The sequence below is a fragment of the Cinclus cinclus genome, chromosome 23 (genome assembly GCF_963662255.1).
Source record: "Cinclus cinclus chromosome 23, bCinCin1.1, whole genome shotgun sequence".
Lineage (NCBI taxonomy): Eukaryota > Metazoa > Chordata > Aves > Passeriformes > Cinclidae > Cinclus > Cinclus cinclus.
Genome location: NC_085068.1, coordinates 3,704,458 through 3,727,068, shown reverse-complemented (window position 1 = coordinate 3,727,068; position 22,611 = coordinate 3,704,458). Strand labels below are relative to the sequence as shown.

General features: G+C 45.3%; 2 protein-coding genes across 3 annotated transcripts; both read left to right on the top strand.

Moving 5' to 3' along the window:
- Window positions 1-77: 77 nt before the first annotated feature.
- On the top strand, window positions 78-14,329 carry EXOSC10 (exosome component 10). 2 transcript variants are annotated; one of them, XM_062507627.1, is made up of 25 exons: window positions 78-206; window positions 1,063-1,199; window positions 1,650-1,773; window positions 2,236-2,340; window positions 2,734-2,899; window positions 3,618-3,729; window positions 4,006-4,081; window positions 4,219-4,329; window positions 4,762-4,905; window positions 5,224-5,414; window positions 6,077-6,233; window positions 6,833-6,981; window positions 7,263-7,313; window positions 8,044-8,155; window positions 8,805-8,855; window positions 9,393-9,471; window positions 9,635-9,756; window positions 10,063-10,158; window positions 10,768-10,842; window positions 11,274-11,361; window positions 11,557-11,630; window positions 12,188-12,368; window positions 12,838-12,899; window positions 13,561-13,634; window positions 14,196-14,329. In XM_062507627.1, the coding sequence occupies exons 1-25, from the start codon at window positions 78-80 to the stop codon at window positions 14,224-14,226; spliced, it is 2,697 nt and encodes an 898-aa protein (XP_062363611.1). In that variant the 3' UTR covers window positions 14,227-14,329. The 2 variants fall into 2 exon arrangements, with proteins under 2 accessions (XP_062363611.1, XP_062363610.1); XM_062507626.1 differs by lacking the exon at window positions 14,196-14,329 and having other exon boundaries at window positions 105-206; window positions 13,561-14,180.
- Window positions 14,330-16,607: 2,278 nt separating this feature from the next.
- On the top strand, window positions 16,608-22,064 carry SRM (spermidine synthase). The gene is made up of 8 exons (XM_062507628.1): window positions 16,608-16,753; window positions 16,891-17,011; window positions 17,271-17,363; window positions 18,815-18,968; window positions 19,678-19,761; window positions 20,078-20,223; window positions 21,089-21,211; window positions 21,766-22,064. The coding sequence occupies exons 1-8, from the start codon at window positions 16,608-16,610 to the stop codon at window positions 21,781-21,783; spliced, it is 885 nt and encodes a 294-aa protein (XP_062363612.1). The 3' UTR covers window positions 21,784-22,064.
- The last annotated feature ends 547 nt before the right edge of the window (window positions 22,065-22,611 follow it).

The following is a 22,611-nucleotide window of genomic DNA, read 5'->3' as shown; positions in this document are numbered from 1 at the left end:
CGCTTTCCCCCCCGCCCGCCGCCAGGCCTCCGTTCTCGCAGCTCTGGCCGAATCTCGCGAGAGCGCCGCGCACCAACATGGCGGCTGCCGCCCGTGAGGGTAGCCCGGCGGGGCGGGCGGGCTGCTCCGGGATGCCCGCGGACACTGAAGGAAACAGCACGATGTCGGCCCTGCCTGGGTTCGACAGCCCCGATGCCTTTGTCAAGGTGAGGTCACAGAGGGGTAGGGGGAGTGGGGGAGGCACTACCGCTCCCGGCGTGCCGTGTGCGCTCGGGCCATGCCGGGAGCTGTAGTTCTGTCCCGCGGGGGCCGCGTGGCGATCCCAGCCTGAGCGGGTGACACCCGTAGGGTGTCCCCAGTGCGAGAGGGAGGGTGTGGGCCGGGACGGCGGGTTGGGAGGCCAGAGAGGTGTATCGGGGCCTGTTACCGGCCTGAGTCGGGCCCTGGCCCTGTCAGCCACCGGGGATTCCCGGGAATGCCAAGGAATCGGGACCCTCGTGAGGGCCTATCGCGATGGGAATTGCCCCTGGCGTTATAAGTCGCAGCGTCAGGCCCCGTTTGTTTTACCTATGCACGATGCTGCTTCCAGAGAGGGAATGGCTGCCAGGTCTCAAATAGGAAGCGTTGCAGGGATGTGGGGTGTTCTGTTAAAGTAATAAAGTAATTATCTGCGTACCTGCTGATTTAGAACTGTAGAATAATCTGAGTTGGAAGGCTCACGAAGATCTAGTCTAGCTCCTGGCCCTGTACAGACACCCTTTTACTATCCCACCTTGTACCTGAGAGCATTGTCCTAATGCTCTTGGAGCTCTGGCAGCCTTGGGACTGTGACCATTCCCTGGGAAGCCTGTTCAGTGCCTCATCACTAGTTTTTAGACTTTGATAATTTAAAGCTATCTAAATTTACTATGTGAAGTTACTCCTGGTGAAAAGCCCCACAATACCACACATTAGAACCATGCACTTCCAGCCATCCAGGCAAAGTACATTTCTATTAAAGAGTATCCAGAGTAAATAGAAACTAAATACTGACAAAATGCTGATAATGGTGTTCTTGCACAGTACGCTCTCAGCACAGTGGTGGCTGCAACAAAGGCATCTAATGGGCTCCCCCAGCCTGGTGATGAGTATGATTTCTACTGCAGCTTCCCTGGGTTCCGTGCATACTGCAAAACACAGGGGGACCGCCTGCTCCACTGGTAAGGCTCCTTTTGCATCTCTGAGCTCTTGCTGATAGTTCTCCATCCAAACTAGAAGGTAGCCCCTTTATTTGGCAACTCCAAACTTGCTGTAGGTAAAAGGTGGTTTATTTTACACATCTGGTTTTAGCTGCTTCTCTAGCACTTGGGCAGCTGAAGTGACAAGACTAAAGAGGGCCTTTCATAATGACTGCCGTGAAGAGTTGTGCAGAGAGGAGCACCTGATGCTGAACACGTTAGGCTGTCCATTTTAAAAGTCACGTTTGTGCAAAGCTAATTCTAACACTTAATACTGTAAAGGTGCTTTTTCTATTTACTGCTCATGCAGTGATACCTATAGTATGATTTATTTTCAGACTTTGAAGTCTAGAAGGTTAAAGAGAATTGGGTGTTTTAGTGTTTAGATTGCCTGCTTTCAGATTGCTGACAGCTGTGCTGTTTTCTTGCAAGCATGAGCCAGGTGATGCAGTACCACGGCTGCCGGAGCCTCACGAAAGATTCCAGCAAAGTGACAGGGCTGGAAGATAAATTTGATATGCTGGTTGACTCCAATGATGTCATTCTAGAAAAAGTGGTAAGCAACTTATTTCTGGATGTGGTTCTTATAAAGTGTTCAGTTGCCAGAACTTTAGTGGTAGTGCTTTTACAATTAATCACTATTTCCTCAATCTGATGTATTCCCCTTTTATTTTAAAAACCCTTCCAAATGCTAGGCTAGAGATCCCAGCAGCTAAGGTAGGTGGGCCAAAGGGAGGGAAGGTAACGTGGGATGTGTGAGGAAATGAAATACAGTTTGACGTAAAATCCTTACAGCCTGAGAACATGCTTGTACATTTTAGAGTGCTTCTCTGAAGAAACTCTCCCCACTCTTGATGCTCAACATACTCCTCCCATGTTTGTCTGTCTTGTGTTGCACAGAATTTGGGGGAGATGTCTATGGAGGTACCTACCTACACGACTTTCTTTATTTAGTCTGACTAGAGTGTCTGAGTGTGGTGATTTCACAGGTGTTTCACATTGTTTTTCTGGATTTTAGGGTATTTTATTGGATGAAGCATCAGGAGTGAACAGAAACCAGCAGCCAGTCCTGCCAGCTGGGTTACAGCCCCCACAGATGATTGTTTCTAGCTGGAACCGTAAGGTGAGGCCCCCCATGCTCAATTTGGTTGTTAGCTCAGCTGTTCTCCCAGCCATTGCACTACCAGTTCTCCAGTGGAGTAGTTAAATGTTCTTTTGTGTTTTTTCACACATTCTAAGTACCTCTTCTTTTTTTTTTTTTTCCTGTTCATTCAAACTTTATTCTGAAATCTTTCTGCTTTCAATTGCCATTTCAGTTTCACATGCTCAACAGCCTTTCCTGTGCTTATGAATTCAGTATCTTGAGTTGCAATACTTTCATTCCTCACTGAAAAAAAGTTACTCTGTTTTAAGTTTGGGGTATAACTCCTTCTCTGAATGTTGGATCAGACTGAGTAAAAGAAACTCTGAATGTCTGATAAGTCATGTTGATTTTACCACTGGTTCTTTTAAATAGGCAGGAGAATTCCACAAGAGAACTCAGTCTGAAACATTCCGACTGCTTCATGCCAAGAATATTTCTCGACCACAGCTTAAGTTTCGTGAAAAGATTGACAACTCCAACACTCCCTTTGTACCTAAACTTTTTATCAAACCAAATGCTTTGAAGCCTTTGCCTGAAGGTAAGGGGTTTAATTGTTTTTGTAATTCGTTGCAAGTATTTGACACACACCTGTCCTCAGTCTGGAGGAGAAGTCACTGACTATAAAAACAAATAGCAGATGTTGAACATTTGGGTGTAGTGATCTTGGTGACACTGTTTCCATATGTGTGATGTCAGGGTAGGTCAGCAAACAGCATCTTCTTGCTGATATACAGCAAATAATCTGTTCCAAACAGATAATCTGCTGCTGCTTTTTACCAGCTTGAACATATATGAGAGTGACTTTTGCATGAGAAGTTTTGATTAGTCAAGTTGGCTTTACAGATATTCTTTCAGATGAGTGATCTGCAGTAGGTGTGTGGGGAGACCTGCCTTTGGTTTTGGTGCTTTATCAAAGCTGCTGGTAACATCCTGTCTCATTCTGCTGCTGCCAGTTCATCTGTATTCTGCACTGACACAGTTGTGCTTTCAGTAACTGGGAATGACTGAAAAGTTTTTCTGAAGATTTTTCAATTTCCGTCCGAGCTTTTGAGCAAAGCCACCTTGTGTCTTGCCTAAAAGCAGACAAGTAACTGAGTTGTTATTTCAGGTACAAAATGACAGCAAAAGAAGCAGCACTAAATTAAGATTTTTTGATGCATCATAAACTCTTGTGGTGGGTGGAGAGGGAGATAATAGAAGGCTGAGAACATGTTTTGTGGGGGACCCAGTCCAGTTATTTCATATTGGTTGTTCAGCCCTCACAAAAAGTGGACGGCAGAGAAAGGAGCGCCCTGAAGACTTGGATGTGCCAGCTGCTTTGGCAGACTTCATACATCAGCAGAGGACACAGAAAACTGAGCAAGACATGTAAGAAACTAACCTGACAGCAAGGTGCTTGGAGTCCCCTGGGTGAATCTGTGTGGTCAGATTGTACTGGTGCTCATCATGTATAACAGTTCTGCATGTGTTTGTGTCCACACTAAGTTGTGTGTGATTTGCTTTAGACCTCTGCAGTTACATTAAACCTCTGCTTAAAAAGAGACAGAATAGGGAAACTACCATAGCTGTCAAAGCCTCTGTGCTCTGTCCTCAGAAAGAGGACTGGAATTTAGACTGTGCTTGTCTCTTCCTAATTTCCCACAGGTTTGCTCACCCTTACCAGTATGAACTGGAACATTTTTCTCCACCAGATGGAGTTCTCAAGAAACCTGAACTCCAGGTTGGTGCCCACTTTAATTTTAAACTACAGATGCAGTATATTTATAGCCATACTTGACAAATATCAGGTCTGAGGGTGGAAGTTGGGATTGGGAGTTGACAGTGAACATGCCATGCCTAATTCATTTGCTCTGGCAGATGTACAGGCCCATTGAGGAAACACCCTGTCATTTTATCACCACACTGGATGAGTTGGTGGAACTAAATGAAAAGCTTATGACTTGTAAAGAATTTGCCTTGGACTTAGAGGTAATCCAATTGCCTTTTCTATTTAAAAGTTACACGTGTACTTTTAGGAGCTGGGAGACTGTTACATTCTTCTGGTGTAGGGAAGGAGGGGTGGTTTTCTCCTGATTTTTGTACACCCCGATGTGAAAAGACAACTCCTGACCCCTGATCTATCATATATTATCTACAAGGTTGAATTAAACTTTTTCAGTACTAGAAGTTTGCCAGTGGCAGGGCTGCCTGCACATTTCTTAGTGAATTTGCTCTTCTTTCCATTAATCCCATTTTTTAATGTCATCTTAGTGACTGCAACGAGAAAGTTTGCTCATCCAATTGTCTTTTCTTCTCAAAGAAGTCCTTGTTGCACTTTCTTCCCTCGTTTGGAATGCTGTTTATTTTATAGTATTGTTTCTGTAATGATTCCTGGCTTACATCTCTCTTCCCTGTTTTCAGCACCACTCCTACAGGAGCTTCCTTGGCTTGACATGTCTGATGCAAATTTCCACCCGAACAGAAGACTTCATTATTGATACACTGGAACTGCGCAGTGACATGAACATCCTCAATGAGACCTTCACAGACCCTGCAATTGTGAAGGTCAGCTGCCAAATTCACCAGATTTTTTTTAAAAATTACTATTGTTGTTTTAGTTTAAGCTTTCTTATAGTTAAAATCACACTGTGTGCTCCGTCTTGGTCACTTGATTCTGCTTTTCACTATAATTTGTTGAGGAGTGTGTTTCCTTGATGTTAGTGGTGAACTGCTTGCCAGATGCAATTATTTAGTAGTTCTGTACTTAACAGTAAAAAACAGAGAAAAGAAATCTGGTCCTAGGCATGAGTATGAAAGCACAGCACTAACAGCCTGGAGTAGAAATGATCTTCATATCATTCCCAAATTTTTATGTTTTTCAAGGTCCTTCATGGTGCTGATTCAGATGTGGAATGGCTGCAAAGAGACTTTGGTCTGTACTTGGTGAATGTCTTTGATACTCACCAGGCTGCTCGTCTCCTCAATCTTGGCAGACATTCTTTGGACCACTTGCTAAAGCTGTATTGCAGTGTAGATGCTGACAAGAAGTACCAGCTGGCTGACTGGAGGATACGGTAAAAACTGACCCCTAAATAGGCTAGAGCTGTGAGGTGGCCCTTCTCCTTGTTTGCATTGCTGGAGCTTCTACCTGCAGGACCCATAGTTATAGATTAATCTCAAAGTGAACGAGCACAGCGTTTACCTGGCTGTGACCAAAATTTTTGAGTGTTACATTCTCCCCATGATTTTTAGAAAATTACTTCACCTTTGCAGATCTTTCCAAAAAGAACTAATGAAAATCTGGAAGACCACTTCTTAGGAGTAGTTTTTAATCACTGGATCGTTATGGAGGCAGAATTTGCTCCTCTAGTGCCCCCACAAAAACATTTACTCACCTGTGCAAGGTAGAGCAGATGGTGTTGGAGCAGCGATCTCTGCTATGCAGATGCATCCTGCATACCACAGAGATCTCAAATCTGTAGGCTCTGCTGGGAGAAAAGAGCTATGACAAATACCATAGCAAGCAGTTCTGCCATGTGACTTAGCTACACAGCAGTCCTGCTCTCCTGCACACAAACAGGAATCTGGAGAGATTCCTTCAGTAAGAAAACAGAATTTCTGTGTTAGTTCTTGGCATGTCTCATTTGCATTTTGCCCTAATATGCCTTTTAAGAGAAAAGTGACCGTTTGGTGGGACAGCTGAAATGTGTTATTGTAATTGTGGCTCTTTTTCTAGCCCTTTGCCAGAGGAAATGATCCGGTATGCCCGTGATGACACTCACTACTTGCTCTACATCTATGACAAAATGAGGGAGTTGCTGTGGGAGAGAGGGAAGGAGCAGCCCACACAGCTGCAGGTTGTATGGCAGCGCAGCAGAGACATCTGCCTGAAGGTAAGGTTTCACTTGTTTGATTACCTGGATCAGAGTACGGGATTAGGAGAGAATTCTGGTCCTTTGCCTATTCCATGTATTTTTCCTTTTTGTTTGTCTGAAAACATCTGTATAAACTCTGACTCAGTCATGTGCAGTCACCTTCACTAGCTAAGATCCTTGGATTTGGATGCCTTCCTGCTCTTTTTTGAATGCTAGTATTCCCTGGCATCACAATGCATTCAGGTGTATCTTTTCTAAGAGAGATGTTACATACCTAGTTCTTCTGGATGTTCCTAGAAGTTCAAAGCCTCACTGGACATTCTGAGACAACTGTATTGTGCCTGTGGAAAACCCTGTGTATGAAAGTAGGCTTTGTGTGATGTAGTCAAACTTGAAGATAGTAAAGCTGCTCCTGGATCTGATGAGGGTGGATTTCCCCTAACAATGGATGAGATGTGTGTTTTTCAGGAGTAGATTCCTACCAATAGTTTAGGATAAAAAGTTCAAAGACACATTATATCAGAGTGTATTCAGAGTGTATCATTGATGTCCATGTGAGATTCTATGTCTGAGAGAGGCAAAACAGAAAGCTCATGAGTGCTTTTTTTCCTGTCCAGAAATACATCAAGCCCCTCTTTACAGATGAATCCTACCTTGATCTCTACAGGAAGCAGAAAAAACACCTTGATACCCAGCAGCTGGCAGCATTTAGGCTGCTGTTTGCATGGAGAGACAAGATAGCACGTCAAGAGGACGAGAGCACAGGGTAGGAAATCTTTTGTTATGGACTTATGTTATGGATTTATGGCTTAATACTCCAGTAAATCTCTTGAATTATGCCCCTGCTACCCCTGAGATGGGACTGCTTTGTTACCTGTGGAAATTACTGTACTACATCAGGCTGCTTGTTACACAGTTCTGTTATGTTTCTTTTCTTATTAACCAATTTCATAATCTCAGACCTTGTAATGGGGGCAAAGTTGAGTACTTTTGAAGGTATTTTTGTTTTTCACATTCCATTACATTCATACCACCTCTCTGTTGTAGATATGTGCTACCAAATCATATGCTGTTGAAGATTGCAGAGGAGCTGCCCAAGTAAGTTTTGTTCACACTGTGAGTCTTACTTGATCTTAATATCTAGCAAATTACTTCCAAGTGTGTAATTACTTCTGCAGTTGGTCCCTTCCTTCCACCTGTCAGTACTGCTTTTCTCTGTAGTTGTTCAGTTTGGAAGAGAAATAAATAGTAATACTCCTTCAGAAGTCTCCAGACTTCTGGGATGCATCACTTGGATTGTACTGCAGTAAGAAACAATATTCCTTTGCATTGCTCTGTGTCACACATTCCCTCTGAGATACCTTCACTTTTGCAGAGCAAGAGGGGGTGAGTGCCCCCAAAACTTACTTGGATTTTTATTGCAATTCCTAAAGGAGTGGGGAAGGCAAGGGACAGATCTCTTAAAACACCCAATTTATACAATAGTTTCCTCAAACATTTGGCAGTCATCACCTAAAACCATACCTGAGAATAATAAAAATACATCTTTAAAGGCAGGTCTGCTGCTGGGCTCAGCTTTCATAGGTGAATACTGAATGAAATGACGATTGAGGACCACAGAAAAGTTGAGTGAGAGGAGAGCTGACTTGATGGCTTCTACTCATCTGCACAAACCTGGTGCAGAATTTAATCACAGAGATTAATCTGACTTGTCTTGCTCTGTCACTGTCAAGATGGTGCTTATATCCAGTTGCACATCCTTTGAATTCAAATGCTCAACATAGCAGCCATAAATACAGCACACTGAATTTTCCTCCTCTCTCTTTAGAGAAACCCAGGGTATCATTGCTTGCTGTAACCCTGTCCCACCACTTGTTCGCCAGCAGATTAATGAATTGCATCTGCTCATCCAGCAGGCCCGGGAGATGCCTCTTGTCAAGGTAGGAGTAGCTTGTACCACACAGGAGACTAATCACTGGCATTCCCTAAGCCAGGCCCTGGATCTGAATGGTGTGTGACCTGTGGTGATGTGTATGCTGAAGTTTGCTTTTTGAACACTGAATCTAATGTTCTAGAGTAGAGCAGAAAGATTTGTTGCAACTTCTTGCCTGTCTACTGTGTAGTGCTTTAGACACAGTGTAGTTTCCTGGAAAACTGGAGCAAGTAAACAAACAGACACTGCTTGAACAGAATGCAGTTTATCTTAAACTGTACATCACATTTGCCTATGTGAGAAAGAAATGCACCTTGTGGAATTTGCTGGCCATGTAAATGACTCAATAATGTTTTACAGCTATGGTGAGGCAAAAAAACAACCTAGGTGTAAGAAGTTCCTTAGTTGAAATATATCATCAGCATGTTGATATTAATATAGCTTTCATCCTGTAGTGACAAAAATTATTTGTGAGCAAGAACGTGGCCTTTCTGTGTGAGGAGTTTAAATGTATTGCCAAGTGCAAACACTGAAGGAGAAGAAAGTCATTTTATTAACCTGCTAGCTTGTAATAAATGTGTTGAAAACATTGCTAAGGTGGCCAGCCTGGAAGAAATGGGGATTTTAAATGACTTACCTTTTCTCTCCCATTCTAGTCAGAGATTACTTTGGCAGCCAAAAAGAGAGCACCTCTACCCAACCCTGAGGTATTGTTTGCATACTTTTACCTACTGTCTTAAGCCTTAAACTTGAAAAATATGTATCAAAATTCTACCTGCTAGTAAATTGCTTCCCTCATCCATTTTACAAATTGCTCTGCTTTAGCTTAATGGTACTTTTCTGTGCCAGACTCATAATATTACCAGCTGTAAACTCATGTTTTACAAACCACCATAAAGCAGCTCTTAAGGTTTCATCAGCAAACACTCTGCTGCTGGACAGTTTTATGAATGTTGGAATATACTGACTGAGCTGTAAGAAGAGAGGTTTCAGATGAGTTTCTAAGGCTGACTTGTTCTCTCTCATGTGTATGAAGTGCAGCATCTTATTAGCTGATGAGTGTTTGCACAGGTAGGCTTTTGGTACCAGATGGAATCTACTCTGGCACAGGAACTACACTGAGAATATTCCATCTCTGAATTTCATCCCATTTTTTAGAATTTTCTTTAAAGTGTCTCTGCAGTGTGTGAAAATAATGTATTCATAGTGGATTAATGGCATTCATAATTTGAATCTCTCTGCAGAAGCTGGAGAATGCCCTCTTTGGACCACATGACAGTTCACGGATTCCTATGGATGATTTTCAGAATAACTCTGCCTTGGGTAATTTAGAGTTAAGCTGAAAGCTATGCTAATAATGCAGTGATGAATCTTTGACATGAGGAAAATAAGCAGTCCTGAAAAAAGTTTCAGGGAAACCTCATGACACAAAAGAGCAGTAAAGTACACAAGACTCTAATAAAAATTTTATCTCCTTTTCATGCAGACCCTGCACCAGTTTTGGAAGATGTTTGTCTCTTTTCAGACAGTGAGAAGCCAATGGATATTCAAGACAGTCAGCCAGAGTCAACATGTCTTGTTGCTACTACCACTGTCAGCATATTCAGTGTAAGCAGTATGTTTGTGACAGTGTCAGTATTGAAATATTATAAAACAAACTTAATCTGATAAAACTGTGTGGAAGTGTTGAAAGAAATAAGGTAGGAATGCATGGCAACGGTACTGAATTTTGACAGGTATATGGCCTCACCAAGACAACTGGGGTAGGAGGCCAGCAAGGTTAATTCCATGTCTCTGGAGGGTCACTTCTGTCAGTGAGATTTCAGAGTGAGAAGCAGCATGGCATGAAATGGCATTAGCCAAACCAAAAGAATATTTGTGTTAATATTTCTTCCTTTTTTCCTTTCTTTTAAGGAATGTGATGAAAACGAAGGAAATAAGAGGACTTTAACCACTGCACAGCGAAAAGCTCAGCTAATAATGGAGTCCTTTGAAAATCCATTTAAAATGGTAAAATCTCCCAGTGGTGGGACACAAATTACCCAGTGCAAGGGATGCCATGGGTTAGGTTTCCAGGCATATCAGAAGGGCTTGACAGAGCATCAGCTGCTGCTGCCTGACTGGAATCAAGGGATTGTCCTTGTGAAGACACATGTGTGAACTTGTTTTCAGAACACATTTAAATACCTCTTGGATATAAGTCTTTCTACATAGTAAACAGATCATTCACCATGTTTTTAAAAGCTAGCTTTAGGTTTTTCATGTGTCCTTTATGGGGTAGGATTAGTGAGCTGATTCTAACTCTCATAAAGAATCAGGAGAACAATGCTGTTATACATGTGGAGTGGTAAATTACTAGAAAATAGTACCAACATTTTTTCTGGTGTGCAGCTGACAGTTGGTCTGTTGGGGGTGTTTTGGTTTTGTGGGGAGGGGTTTTTAATTGTTTTTTTCTTTAATATTTCTCTTGGCAGTAGCTGTGATGACTTCTTTTTTTCCACAAGTGTTCTCTCTGTAGAATTTTTCTTCAAATGAATTCATTAATTTACAACAAGTAACATTTTAGCAATGAGCTAAATGTCACATGCTGTCTAAAGCAATTTTTTTTCCTTTCTACAGTATCTACCTCCAGAGGAGAATTCTGCCTATGTCTCACAATCTGCAAAGTTTGACCCATCATCGAAAATTTATGAAGTAAGACTGGTGCTAAAATTTCCTGCCAAGTAGTACAAAAGAAGCAAATAAGTAGTTTATTTTCCATCAGGAGCCCCAGCAATATAGTTTTATTCGCCTTGGATACTTCTTGAGAAACTTAACACTTTTTGTGACATTTGTATCCTTTGAAAAACCAGGGATTGGAGACATTTTGCTGTATAGTCCCTGTCTGTTAAAGCTAAAACTCTACTGAAAGTATCTGCATTTGTTTTCAAGGCTTGTTTGTAGCTTCGAACTTCTAAAGCATTTGGTTTTACTTCACATGGTGCAGCAGATCTTAATCTCTTTTACAGTCAAATTTGATCTTTTGTACTCTTAATGAAGACCAGCATGTGTTAGCAAGTTTATAAACAGCTTCTTGCCTTAACACTTTAAACAAAGTGTTTCCAGGTAATATTTTTTCATTGCAGATCAGCAATCGGTGGAAGTTGATGAGTCAGGCACCAGTACAGAAGAAGTCCAAGAATGAAACCAATAAGAAAGCAGCCCAGCAATCAGGTACAGCCATTCTTCCCTTCCTTGGTTTGTCTGCCAGCATGCTTTTCCCAAGGCATGATGATAGATTTCCTGATGAATGACATTATTTGATAACATTTGTACTCTGTACTTGATACAGTCTGCTTTGCTTGCTTTTTCTAAGCCCCTGGCTAACTTACTCCTGCTTTTTACAGTAATGCTTGTTTGTCTCCACAGCTGCCCAGGTCCAGACACAGAAGTTGCATAAAAAGCCAGTACAAGAAGTTATATCTGTTCGTCAGCAAGCCATGGTATGTCACAGAATTCCTCCTTCCAGCCATTGCTCATGTTGACTGTTATAACATAGTTCAGAATGAAACTCTGAGCCCTGTAACTGAAATACCTGAATGACAGTGTTTTGATAGTAGTATTTCTGTGCTGCTGCCCTGGGTGCAACAACAGGCTCCTACTAATTGTGCTGTGCACATCACCACATCCCTCCATGTGTTCAGCAGGGAATGTTTTCCACTGATTCACCTCTGCTCTTCACTTCCTTTAAGATTCCTCAGTTGTTCTGCAACTGAGGTTCCCCCAAATATGCCAGTGGGGCCACAGCAGATCTCAGCTTCCCCTGTCCTGTGAAATGACAATTTGACTTTTCATAAAAGTCCCTACTATGAGGAGGAAAAAAACCCAGCAGTTTAGGCCCCAGGAAGAGCACAGAGCTTTCTCCCAATGCTATTATTGCCGAAGGCAGGAGCAGTCACTGGAGCCTGGCTCCATTGGGCAGTTAATTTGCCCAATGAGATGTTTCATTCTCCTTTCTTCAATTTACCTTTTTTTTGTGTTCTTTGGGTTGCTTTTGTAGCAGGAACAAGCTAATAGGAAGAGGGAGAGAGATACAAATGAAATGGGAGCAGAAACAGGAGCAGAGTTGCAAACACAAGAAAAGAAAAGGCAGAAAACCCCCCAGCAACCAGAGGAGCTGGAAGCACCGAGGCAGTTTACCCCCTTTGATTACAGCAATTCCAACTTCAAAGTGTTTGCAGGTAAGATCTGAGCCCATGCTAGAGTGCTGCACGCTGTGGAAAATGTTACCAGCTGAGCCTTGGGAAGGCTGGGTGAGTGTGGGTGCCAGTGCAGTGCAAACTGTTGCAAGGTGCTTACCTTATAGTGGGGAAATACTTGAAGAAATGGACTTGAGGAATGTGCACTTCAGTATTCCTTTTCTGATTTGGGAACAAAATCCTGAAACTATTGGCCAAGTGGGTTGTGGATTTGGATTTTGTTTCTTTTCTCTATCTGTCGAATTGGAGCCAGGAACTAAGAGGCAAAGGAGATTTGACTCCTTTGTAATAAAAGCATCTATTAAAAAACATATCCTGCCCTTAAAAGATTGTTCTGGATTTTACTGTGTGGGAGACTGTAGTGAAACCTCCATATCATCAGAGGAACGCTGTGGAATGCATTGTTCTTTATAGAAAATTTTAGTAACAGCTTCTCTCCTCTCTCTGTTAGGAAGCAGCAAATCAAAACAGTTGCCACAATTTGATCCTGCCAAGCAAGCTCACACAGGCAAGGTATGGACCTGTCATGAGAGGAGGAACAGAAATGTGGGTGACCATGTGTACACAGCCAGGAGCTCCCTGGGAGGGCACATGATATTTTCTGCATCTGCAGAATGTTCCCTAATAGCTGCTGAGATGCAGCTTCCATTCACAAGTTCATGCTTTGGATTATTACCTCTTCCAATTCAGGAGCAGCTTCCTTGGAGTCCCTCAAGACTTTCTTGTTGTTTCCCACCTATTCATACACACACCTATGCTCACACCTATGCCTCTGTACATCACAAGCATGACATTTGGACCATAGCAAACCTGCAAATTAAATTCTCAAAAGTCAGAGGCATTCCAGTGGTTCCAGGACATGTCAGGTTTGTGTGTTGCTCATGTACCCCTCCAAGTACTGTTATTAGGAACAGTCTCAGCTCAGAAATGTTTTACTTAGCTTATTGCTAATTGAGATTGAAAAGAAGAAGAAACCCAGAAACAATCAAAACATGGTTTGCTGGTGAACAAACATCATGTTTTGTGCTGCCTCTTTATGCATACTTAGGGAAGTCTGTGACCAGCTCAGGGAAGTCAGATTTCTGTGAGATTGGAAAGATCTGGCAGCACATGAATCTCATGGAATATACTTGGGAGGAACCTCACTGTGGTGGTGTTCTGTTTGTTTGTACAGAAATTTGCTGGAGCTAACAAACTTCAACAGTCTGGAAACCGGAGCATGTCCTACCTGGCGGGGAAAGCTGAAAGGTGTGGTTTTAACCTGCTCTCATCCAGCTGGAGTGTTGGCACAACCCTGCCCCAGAGCCATGGACAGAGCTTAGCTATTGTCCTCTGCTGTGGTGCTTTAACATATGTTTAATGGAAGAGGTGCATCACACCCTGACATCAATTTAAAGGAAAAAAAAAAAGAAAACCCTAACAATTTAGGATTAATGCAATCAAAGACAAGTCTGGGTGGAAGGTTTGAAATGCTGAGGTAAAAGTCTGTGTTAAAGGGTGTGGACGTTGCTTTGTTTGATCAGAGATAGGTGGAAGTGGAGAGAACATCTGCCTAGCTTGGGAGGAATAACAGTACTGCGAGTGTTAACTTCTTGTTCTGCATAGATACTTAGTATTCAGCTTAGAGGATTTGATTATTATGTGTTACTTAGTCATAAAAGAGCAACACTACCTAAGGGCAGTATTGGAGGGAAAAGAGTGCTGTCTGCCTCAGGACCCTCTCTTGATAGAATCATTGTAATGTGGTCACTTTTCAGTCTTGAGTGAATTTAGAGTAAGAGTTAAAGTGTTTGTTTAACTCTTTTGCAGGGGTTCAACACATCACTGGCCGAAGAGATAATCTTTGTTATGGGACCTGTGGAAGTTGCTGCTGGATGAAACAATGGTTTTTAAGTGTTGCCACCATGGGAAAGAAAATGCCAGTATTGATCAGTTTTTGTACAGGAAAGTTTTAAAAACCATTAAAAATCCTTTTTTTTTTCCATAAGGAAAAACATTTTAATTGATGTCACTTTTGTTATGTTCACATTGTTGTTTTTTTTCCTAATTATACTCAGTGTTGCTTTGTTTATAATTTTGAAAGTTTATCCTGTGTCCTCAAACACAATTAGGCTAAACTTGTCACTTCTTGAACCTGCCTGAAGTGCAGAACCAGCATGTCCTTGGAGTATGGGAGTAATCTCTTGGCATCTCTAAAGGTAGCACAGAAATAATAGAGATGCAGTAGATTTGACTCAATCCCCAGCTGTTCAGAGAAGGAAATGAGGCCAGAGTGTCCTTCATTATAGACTTTGCTTACAAATTGAATTGCACAGCTCATCTCTTACAAGACAAGGTAATACAGAAAAAGAGTGTTTACCTCACAGTCATGTGTTTTTAATGGAAATGTTTGTGTATTTTAATGGAAAGATTCTATTTTAAGGGAAAAAAAAGATATAGGAGACCAATTATTTCACCATAAAATTCCAGAGTGCAAGTAAGAGCATTAGGCAGAAGGGAAAAACGTGATTGGAAGTTCTGTAGTGGGGAAAGGCAGAGGGTTCTGTGCTGCAGCTGGATCTGCAGCTCAGCTAACATGTCCAAGTTTTAAATACAGTGAGTTATCTTTAAGTCTTTGTAGAAAGAGTATCAGAAACAGTATCATCAGTATTTGATGGGTCAGTGACAGAGTTCATGCTCATGTAGACCTCTGACAGTTGGTAATATTGCTATGGAGAGGTAGGGAACATGACATTTTTAAGAGGGCTTTATTTTACAAAGACTAGGAGGAGGCTTGAGATTTAGTTTGTTTTCAGTCTTTTCCCCTGTTTCTGGGAAATAGGGAGTGGAAAGAACAGAGGAGGGTTTTCCTCCTTAGGTATCTTAGTGTGAACAGTGCCTGACTAAAGCAGCATTGTAATGGTAGAACAGAGTCTCTTTCTGCTTATAAAATCTGCTTGGATGGCTGAATATTGGAAAATGGTTTTGTAAGTAGGCAGTTAAACAGCAATTGTCTCCAAGTGCATTTGCAGGGGCTGACAGTTCCTTCCTTGTCAGCTTTACTAGTTCTTGCTGTTTCTTTAACTTGAAGAACAAGTAAGTGTTAGTAAAAGCCCCACTCACTGGCCCTGGAGATTTTAAAATCTCTGTGCTTTAAATTATCTACTTTAAATTGCAAGGAAAGTGACATTTCAAGGCTGATCCGAATTCTAGTCTTTTTCTGTTTTTCCTTTACCAGTTGCAAAAGGTTTTAAAAATATCTCTAGTGGAAGTGGCTAGCAGCTATCTAACATTCTTTGTTGTCTTGGTTGTGCCTGTGAAGTTGTAGCACTGGAGTCCCCTGCTGTGAGGTTGTTTTACTGTTGTGCAGCAGATACTGAGGTTTTTGTGGAACCTGGTCGGAGAGCTGCTCTCGGTAGAACCTTGGTGCATTTCTCCCAAAGTCTCCTCACAGCACACACCATGTTCTGTGAGGCCACTGAGCCCTCACCTGGGCCCACCAGCACTAGAACTGAATTTGCTTTTGTGATATCCACAGAATCATAGGATGGGTGAAGTTGGCACAGCAAGGCATCTGGTCCAGTCTGCCTGCTGAGGCAGGGTCATCTCAGAGCACACGGCACAGGATTGTGCCCAGATCTGTCTCGAATATGTCCAGTGGAAAAAAACTCCACACCCTCTGTAGTCAATCCATTGGTCACCCACACAGGAAAGTTCTTCCTAGTGCTCGGCTGGGACTTGACGTGCATCAGTTTCTGCCTGTCGCTTGTGTCTCAGCGCTTGGCGCCGCTAAGCAGAGCGCGGTTCCCTCCGCGTGGCGTTTTCCCTTTAGATATTTGCACACACCAATAAGGTGCCCTCTCACCGTTCTCCTCTCGAGGCTGAACAGGCCCAACTCCCTCAGCCTTTCTTCTCCTCTCCCCACTCGACCTCGCGATCTCCAGCACACTCCACGCTCCTTACAACCACCCCTTTAAACCCCCGACCGAGTCTTGCCGTTCTCCCGAGCACCGCCGGCCCAAGGGCTGCGGCCGCGCGGTTCGGGCGCGCCCTTTCCCGGTGGCCCCGCGTGGCCCGTCCGTCACGGCGGGCCGGGCCAATGGCGGCGGGCGGGGCGGGGCGGGGCGGCGCGGGGCCCTGCGCGCGGCTCCCGCGCCGCTGGGGTCAGGCGGCGGCGGCGGCGGCGGGAGCGCAGCGCAGGTGGTGCCGCTCCCGGCAGCGGCGGCCCCGCTCCGGTGCGGCATGGAGCGCGGCGCGGCGGCGCTGATCCGCGAGGGCTGGTTCCGCGAGACGTGCCGGTTGTGGCCCGGCCAGGCCATGTCGCTGCAGGTGGAGGAGCTCCTGCACCACCAGCGCTCCCGCTACCAGGAGATCCTCGTCTTCCGCAGGTGCGGGAGGGCGGCCCGGGGAGGTGGGTGGATGGCGGGCCCGCTCAGCGCCATGCGCTGGGGCCTGGCGGCGCGGAGAGGGGGCGGGGGAGCGCGGCCCCAGGCCGGCTCCAACCCCGCTTCCCCGCTCTGCCCAGCACCACGTACGGAAACGTCCTGGTCCTGGACGGGGTGATCCAGTGCACGGAGCGGGACGAGTTCTCCTACCAGGAAATGATCGCCAACCTGCCCCTCTGCAGCCACCCCGACCCCCGCAAGGTGAGTCGTTCCCGGCCCCCAGCTCGGGCTCCCTCCAGCCGGGGTCTGCAGAGCCGCCCCGGGCCCTGGCGGGGCTGCCGCGGCCGGGGGATCGCTCGGGCGAGCGGGGCCGCCAGGCTCGTGGGCCCCGCGGTTCATCTCCGCTCTCCGCGCAGCGAGGGCCCGCTGGGCTTTCGCGCCGCTCTCCTTCGGCCGTGCAGCTGAAGTTCCCCCGAGCCGACCCCGCTGACAGCCCCTGTTCTTCCCTCTTCTCTGCCAGGTGCTGATCATCGGCGGCGGCGACGGGGGAGTGCTGCGAGAGGTGGTCAAACACCCGACCGTGGAGTCCGTGGTGCAGTGCGAGATCGATGAGGTGCGTTGGGCTCCCGGCTGCGAGCAGGAGCCCCGGGCCTCGGGCCGGGCTGGGCTGCCCAGCAAAACGAGCCCGACTTCACAGCATCCACGGGAGCTGCGGTTTCACCTGCTGGCTCTCGTCAGCACCGGGCGCGTTTGCTGCTGGTTCTGCTGGCGTGACAATGACAGCGCCACCTCTTTGCCTTACAAGTCATCTACGTGGCAGCTGGCTGCCTCTTCCATGTGATTTCTTTCACACACATACGATTGAGGCCCTTCCAGGCAGACGTGAGCCAAGCACGGGATCTGGAGGAGTGCCCTGACTTTGTGGAGGTGCTGCTTTCCCCTCTCTCTTGCTGCCGAACAGAGTGCTCCTGGCCGAGGAGGATGGTTGCTTTGTTGAGCAGTCTCTTGCAACCAAAATCAGGAAATAAGCAGCAGGGATTTGCTTCTGTGATAGATGGGCCAGTTGCTTTAGAAATGGTCATCATTTTCTGTCTAGTGCAACAAACTTGGAAGGGAAGAAGTCACTACCAATTTCCAGAGCGTATTAAGGCTTTGGCTTTTTGATGCTGACTGTTATGGAGTGGGCACCTGCTAAGAAGCAGCCTGTGACTGATAATCTGCTCACAGAGGCCTCCAAGTGAGAGTCAGTGCTAGGCTGTGGGCTGGTAACTCTGTCAGACCACTGAAGTTTACTCTTTTCCCAGTTCTGCTCTCAGCCGGTTTTATTCTACTTTACTCAGCCTGGTATTTTACTTTCTCAGAAAAGTTTTGCTTAAAAGCAAAGCTCTGTTAAGAACAGGAAATACTGCTATATGAGATTGTGTGTTCTGTCTGCCAGCTAAGTAGGCAAACGTCCCTGGTTTTAACAAACACTGCCTGACACCAGCATATTTTTTTTTGTTTTTGCCAGCTATGAGAAGCTGGTAGCGTTCAGTACAATTGCTGGGCCCAGGGGCAGTGGCTGTCTAATGATTTTAGAGAGAACTTTATCTTACAGAGAGGTTGATGTAATGGCTATAGTGCAGAGATGGGGGATGTTTCTCATCTTTCATTCAGAAACCTGCTGGCATGGTTTATCTTAGGAAGAAAAATAAGTTGATTTTAGCTGAGATCACCTATGCAAGTGATGTTCTGTAGGGAAAAGAAGCACAGAGCAGTCTGACCTGTAATCACATTTGCTCAGTTCCTCAAGGAGCTTTTGAAGCTCCAGGTTTTTGTTGAGTTTGGCGTAGACAGACCAACAGTGTCACTGAGCCCTGAGGCTGTAGGAAAAGGCTGAGAGGAGCTTGCTGGCTGAAGAAGCTGGCAGCTCTTGTGGATTTTCACTGGCAAGTCAGGCTTGAGCTGAAGGTATGGAAGGAAATGGCTCATTGTGCTGTTCTTCTAGTCACAACTGCACAGTAGGCTGAGAAGAAGGGTCTGGTAAGCTGCTTCTCTGATCCACTTGTGCTGTCTGTGTTGCAGGATGTGATCCAGGTATCTAAAAAATACCTCCCAGGGATGGCAGTGGGGTATTCCAGTGCTAAGCTGACGTTGCATGTGGGAGATGGTTTTGAGTTCATGAAACAAAATCAAGAAGCCTTTGATGTGATTATCACGGACTCGTCTGACCCCATGGGTAAGAACTCTAGCCATAAAAGGGCACTGCTTTCCACATACCTCCTTCATTTTCTTTCTTCTGCCTACCTCTTGGAAGTTATGCCAGCCTGCTCAGGATCCTTTCAAGTGAAAGGACTGTTGCCAATTTGGTTCTTTTAGTAGGGAAAGGGAAGGATGGAAACCATAAAATTGTATTAGCAGGCCTTCAAGCCAGCTGTTACATTTCTCTCCTCAAAATTCAACTCCAACAACTATTTCTCGTGGCAGAGCTGTTCCCTGAGTCCAGCAATCCCAAGGGGATACAGCACCATGCTGGCAAGGGCAGCTTTGCATATGTGCCTGCTGATAAACAGTGGCTCACACACTGTTAGTGCAGCCCCTACCCTGAAGAGAGCTGTGGTGAGGCTGCTGTTTTCCTGAAGGGAGAAACTCAGGTAGAGAGGGACAAAAAGTAGATACAGCACCTCATTTTAGAAACCCATCGATAAGTCTGAGTCACCTTCAGTCTCTTGCCAGCACAGAGAGAGGCATCTCTAAAAGGCAGTTTGGAGCAGGAGTTCTGCTTAAAAAATGCTCTGTGAAGCAAGAGGCAGCTGCTAAGACTTTGTTTAATAGAGGACCTGGGCTTGATATTTAGCAAAGCTAAAATCCCACCTGTTTTGTCCTGCTAGATGCAGACTGGGGGTTTACCTAGGCTCAAAACTTTTCTTTATTCACCTTTCTCCCAGGTCCTGCAGAAAGTTTGTTCAAAGAATCTTATTACCAGCTGATGAAGACGGCCCTGCGAGAAGATGGGATTCTCTGCTGCCAAGGTGAGGATGCTGTCCCTGGGCAGAGGCTGATGCCAGACCTTTACATACCAAGTGTGAGGCACAGAGGGGACTCTTCTTGGGGAGATGTCATGCAGGGAGTAAAACATCTCCCAGGGAAAGCAGTGGTTTTGATCTGTCTGTGTCAGCTCCATTATTGGACTGGGCTTAGCAAAACTGGCGTAAGGGTCTCGTCTTGTTTTTGCAACTACATGAGCTGTACAAGTTGAGGCTTGGAACCACTGTTAACCTGGCACAGTTCTGTGCAGAGAAGAGGGGCAGCTCTCACCTTGCCTCTTGACTTCCTTTCTCCCTGTAGGTGAGTGCCAGTGGCTGCACCTGGATCTCATTAAGGAGATGCGTCAGTTCTGCAAGTCTCTGTTCCCGGTTGTGGAATATGCCTATTGCACCATCCCCACGTATCCCAGCGGGCAGATTGGCTTCATGCTCTGCAGCAAGAACCCGGTGAGTTGCAGGCACCTCAAGTGCCCTTTTCCATTCCCTAGAAGCCTTCCTGAGGCTGTCCATTCCAGATCTTGAGCTATGGCACTGAACTCTCCCAGCTGTGGGACCTTAAGATTCATGATGGGGCATGGCTCCGCCAGCCCATTGCTCCAGAGCTGCAATGCAGCTTGGTCAGTGCTGAACGAAGTGCAGAATTGACCAGTTGCTTTAGAAATGGTCATCATTTTTGTCTAGTGCAACAAACTTGGAAGGGAAGAAGTCACTACCAATTTCCAGAGCGTGTTAAGGCTTTGGCTTTTTGATGCTGACTGTTATGGAGTGGGCACCTGCTAAGAAGCAGCCTGTGACTGATAATCTGCTCGCAGAGGCCTCCAAGTGAGAGTCAGTGCTAGGCTGTGGGCTGGTAACTCTGTCAGACCACTGAAGTTTACTCTTTTCCCAGTCTGCTTCAATGTGACAGTCAGATGGGTCAGTGGGGTCCCAGCATTGCTGCTGTACGTGATTAATCTGGGATGCTGGCAGCAGGCACGGTGCCAAACAAAACACAAACGTGGATTCTCCTTTGAAGAGCAAAGCCTTGCCTCTTGGATGCTCAGGCACTCTCACAGCTTCATCTGGCACGTGGCTCATTCAGTCTGACCTCATGCACTGACATCTGTGCATAAGTGCTGGTTACAGGAGTTACAGAGCATCAACCCCAGCCCTTGGTACTGGGGCTGCGCACAACCTTTGACCTCATATAGAACAGAAAGTTATTTGTTTTCCTGTGAATTATCTCAGCTCTCTGCCATGCATCAGGGTGCCCATCACACAGCCTTTGTCTCTTTACCCAAATGGTCAGAGCTACCTGACTTTGTTTTTGCAGAACACAAATTTCCGGGAGCCTGTGCAGCAGCTCTCGCAGCAGCAAGTAGAGGAGAGGAGTCTGAAATACTACAACTCTGATATTCACCGGGCAGCATTCATTCTGCCAGAGTTTGCACGGAAGGTAAGCCAGACTGTGCTCCCTCAAGGATGAGGTGGTAGTGTGAGTAGCCAGGACTGAGGATTTCTTGCAGTCGCAAAGATTTCTATGGGCAAGTCAGAGCAGAACATGACAGAGCAGAGTATGAGTCAGACAGGGAAGACTAGAGTTTATTTAGGAGCTGTTCTCTGAGCTGATGTCCCATGCCTTGATGACAGATTACTCCTACTTCACCTGTCAAAGCCAGGTCCAAGAGCCTGCAGAACTGGTGTTTCCCACTGGAAAGCTCCAAAAGTCTTAGATAAAATGTGCTTGTGATTTCTAGCACAAACCAGAGGGTAAAGAAGGGATGTTCCAGCATAGTTCAGTCTCGCTTCTTGAAGGATAGTCTGTATTTCCACATTGTTCTGTCATCTTGCCACTGGGCTGCAGCTGCAGGTTCCAGAAAAAACTCCTGAGAGTGTCTTAGGGATGAAGGAAAATCCCATAACTGTACTGCAGAGGTGGTGATTCATATTCTGCTGTGGACTGGTAGAGCTATGGTAGGTCCATCACAGTTTGTCTTTGGCTCTCTGCAGGCCCTGAGTGATGTGTGAGACCCAGACGCCGCTTCCTTCCTCCAAGTTGGACTCTGAGATCATCAGTGATGTGGCTGGGATCTTCTCAGCAGACTGCAGATTTGCTCTCCACTGTGTGGGATTGTTTAACCCTTGGCCAGCCAACATTCCCTCTGATGTGTTAAAGATGATGGGGCATAAGCCAGATAAGACTATTGAAAAGGTCAAGTGACTTATTGTGTGAGGTCAAAACTGTTCTTTCCAGTGCTGGAAATGTAAGATGTCTTTTTCCTTCCTCTCCTCCCTGCACCGGTTCTAAATTCTCCCATCCCAACCACACCCCCCACCCCTCCAGCTGAGTGATGTATTTATAACTGACACATATTTCTGTCTGGTCGTCTGGGAAGAGTCCAAAGGGTCCCTGACTCAGCCTTAAGCACAGAGAGAGAGAGAAAGAGAGCTTTGTGCACAGTAAGCTCACTCTCTCCTCATGGGAGCTCCCTGCTGCTGATACATTTTGACTGGTAACAGGTCTGAGCCTTTGCATTCCACTGCCCTCCTGTGACTCCTGCAGCACAGCTGGAGAAGTCACAGTGCAAACTGTTGCCATTCACAATAGGTCTCCCTCCAACCCTGATGGAGCAGCAGTATTAAACACTAGCCCGGCAGGCTGGCAGCAGTCTTGTGGCTCTTTTTTTTTTTTTTTTTTTTTTAATTGGTTAGAAACAGAAGTGCTGAGGTGCCAAGAGGCTGACTCCTGTTCTTACCTCTGCCCTCAGAAAGGCTCCAAAGAATGTTTATCCATATGGTGATAGGTGCTTTATATATATATGTATATATGTGTGTGTGTGTGTGTGTATATATATA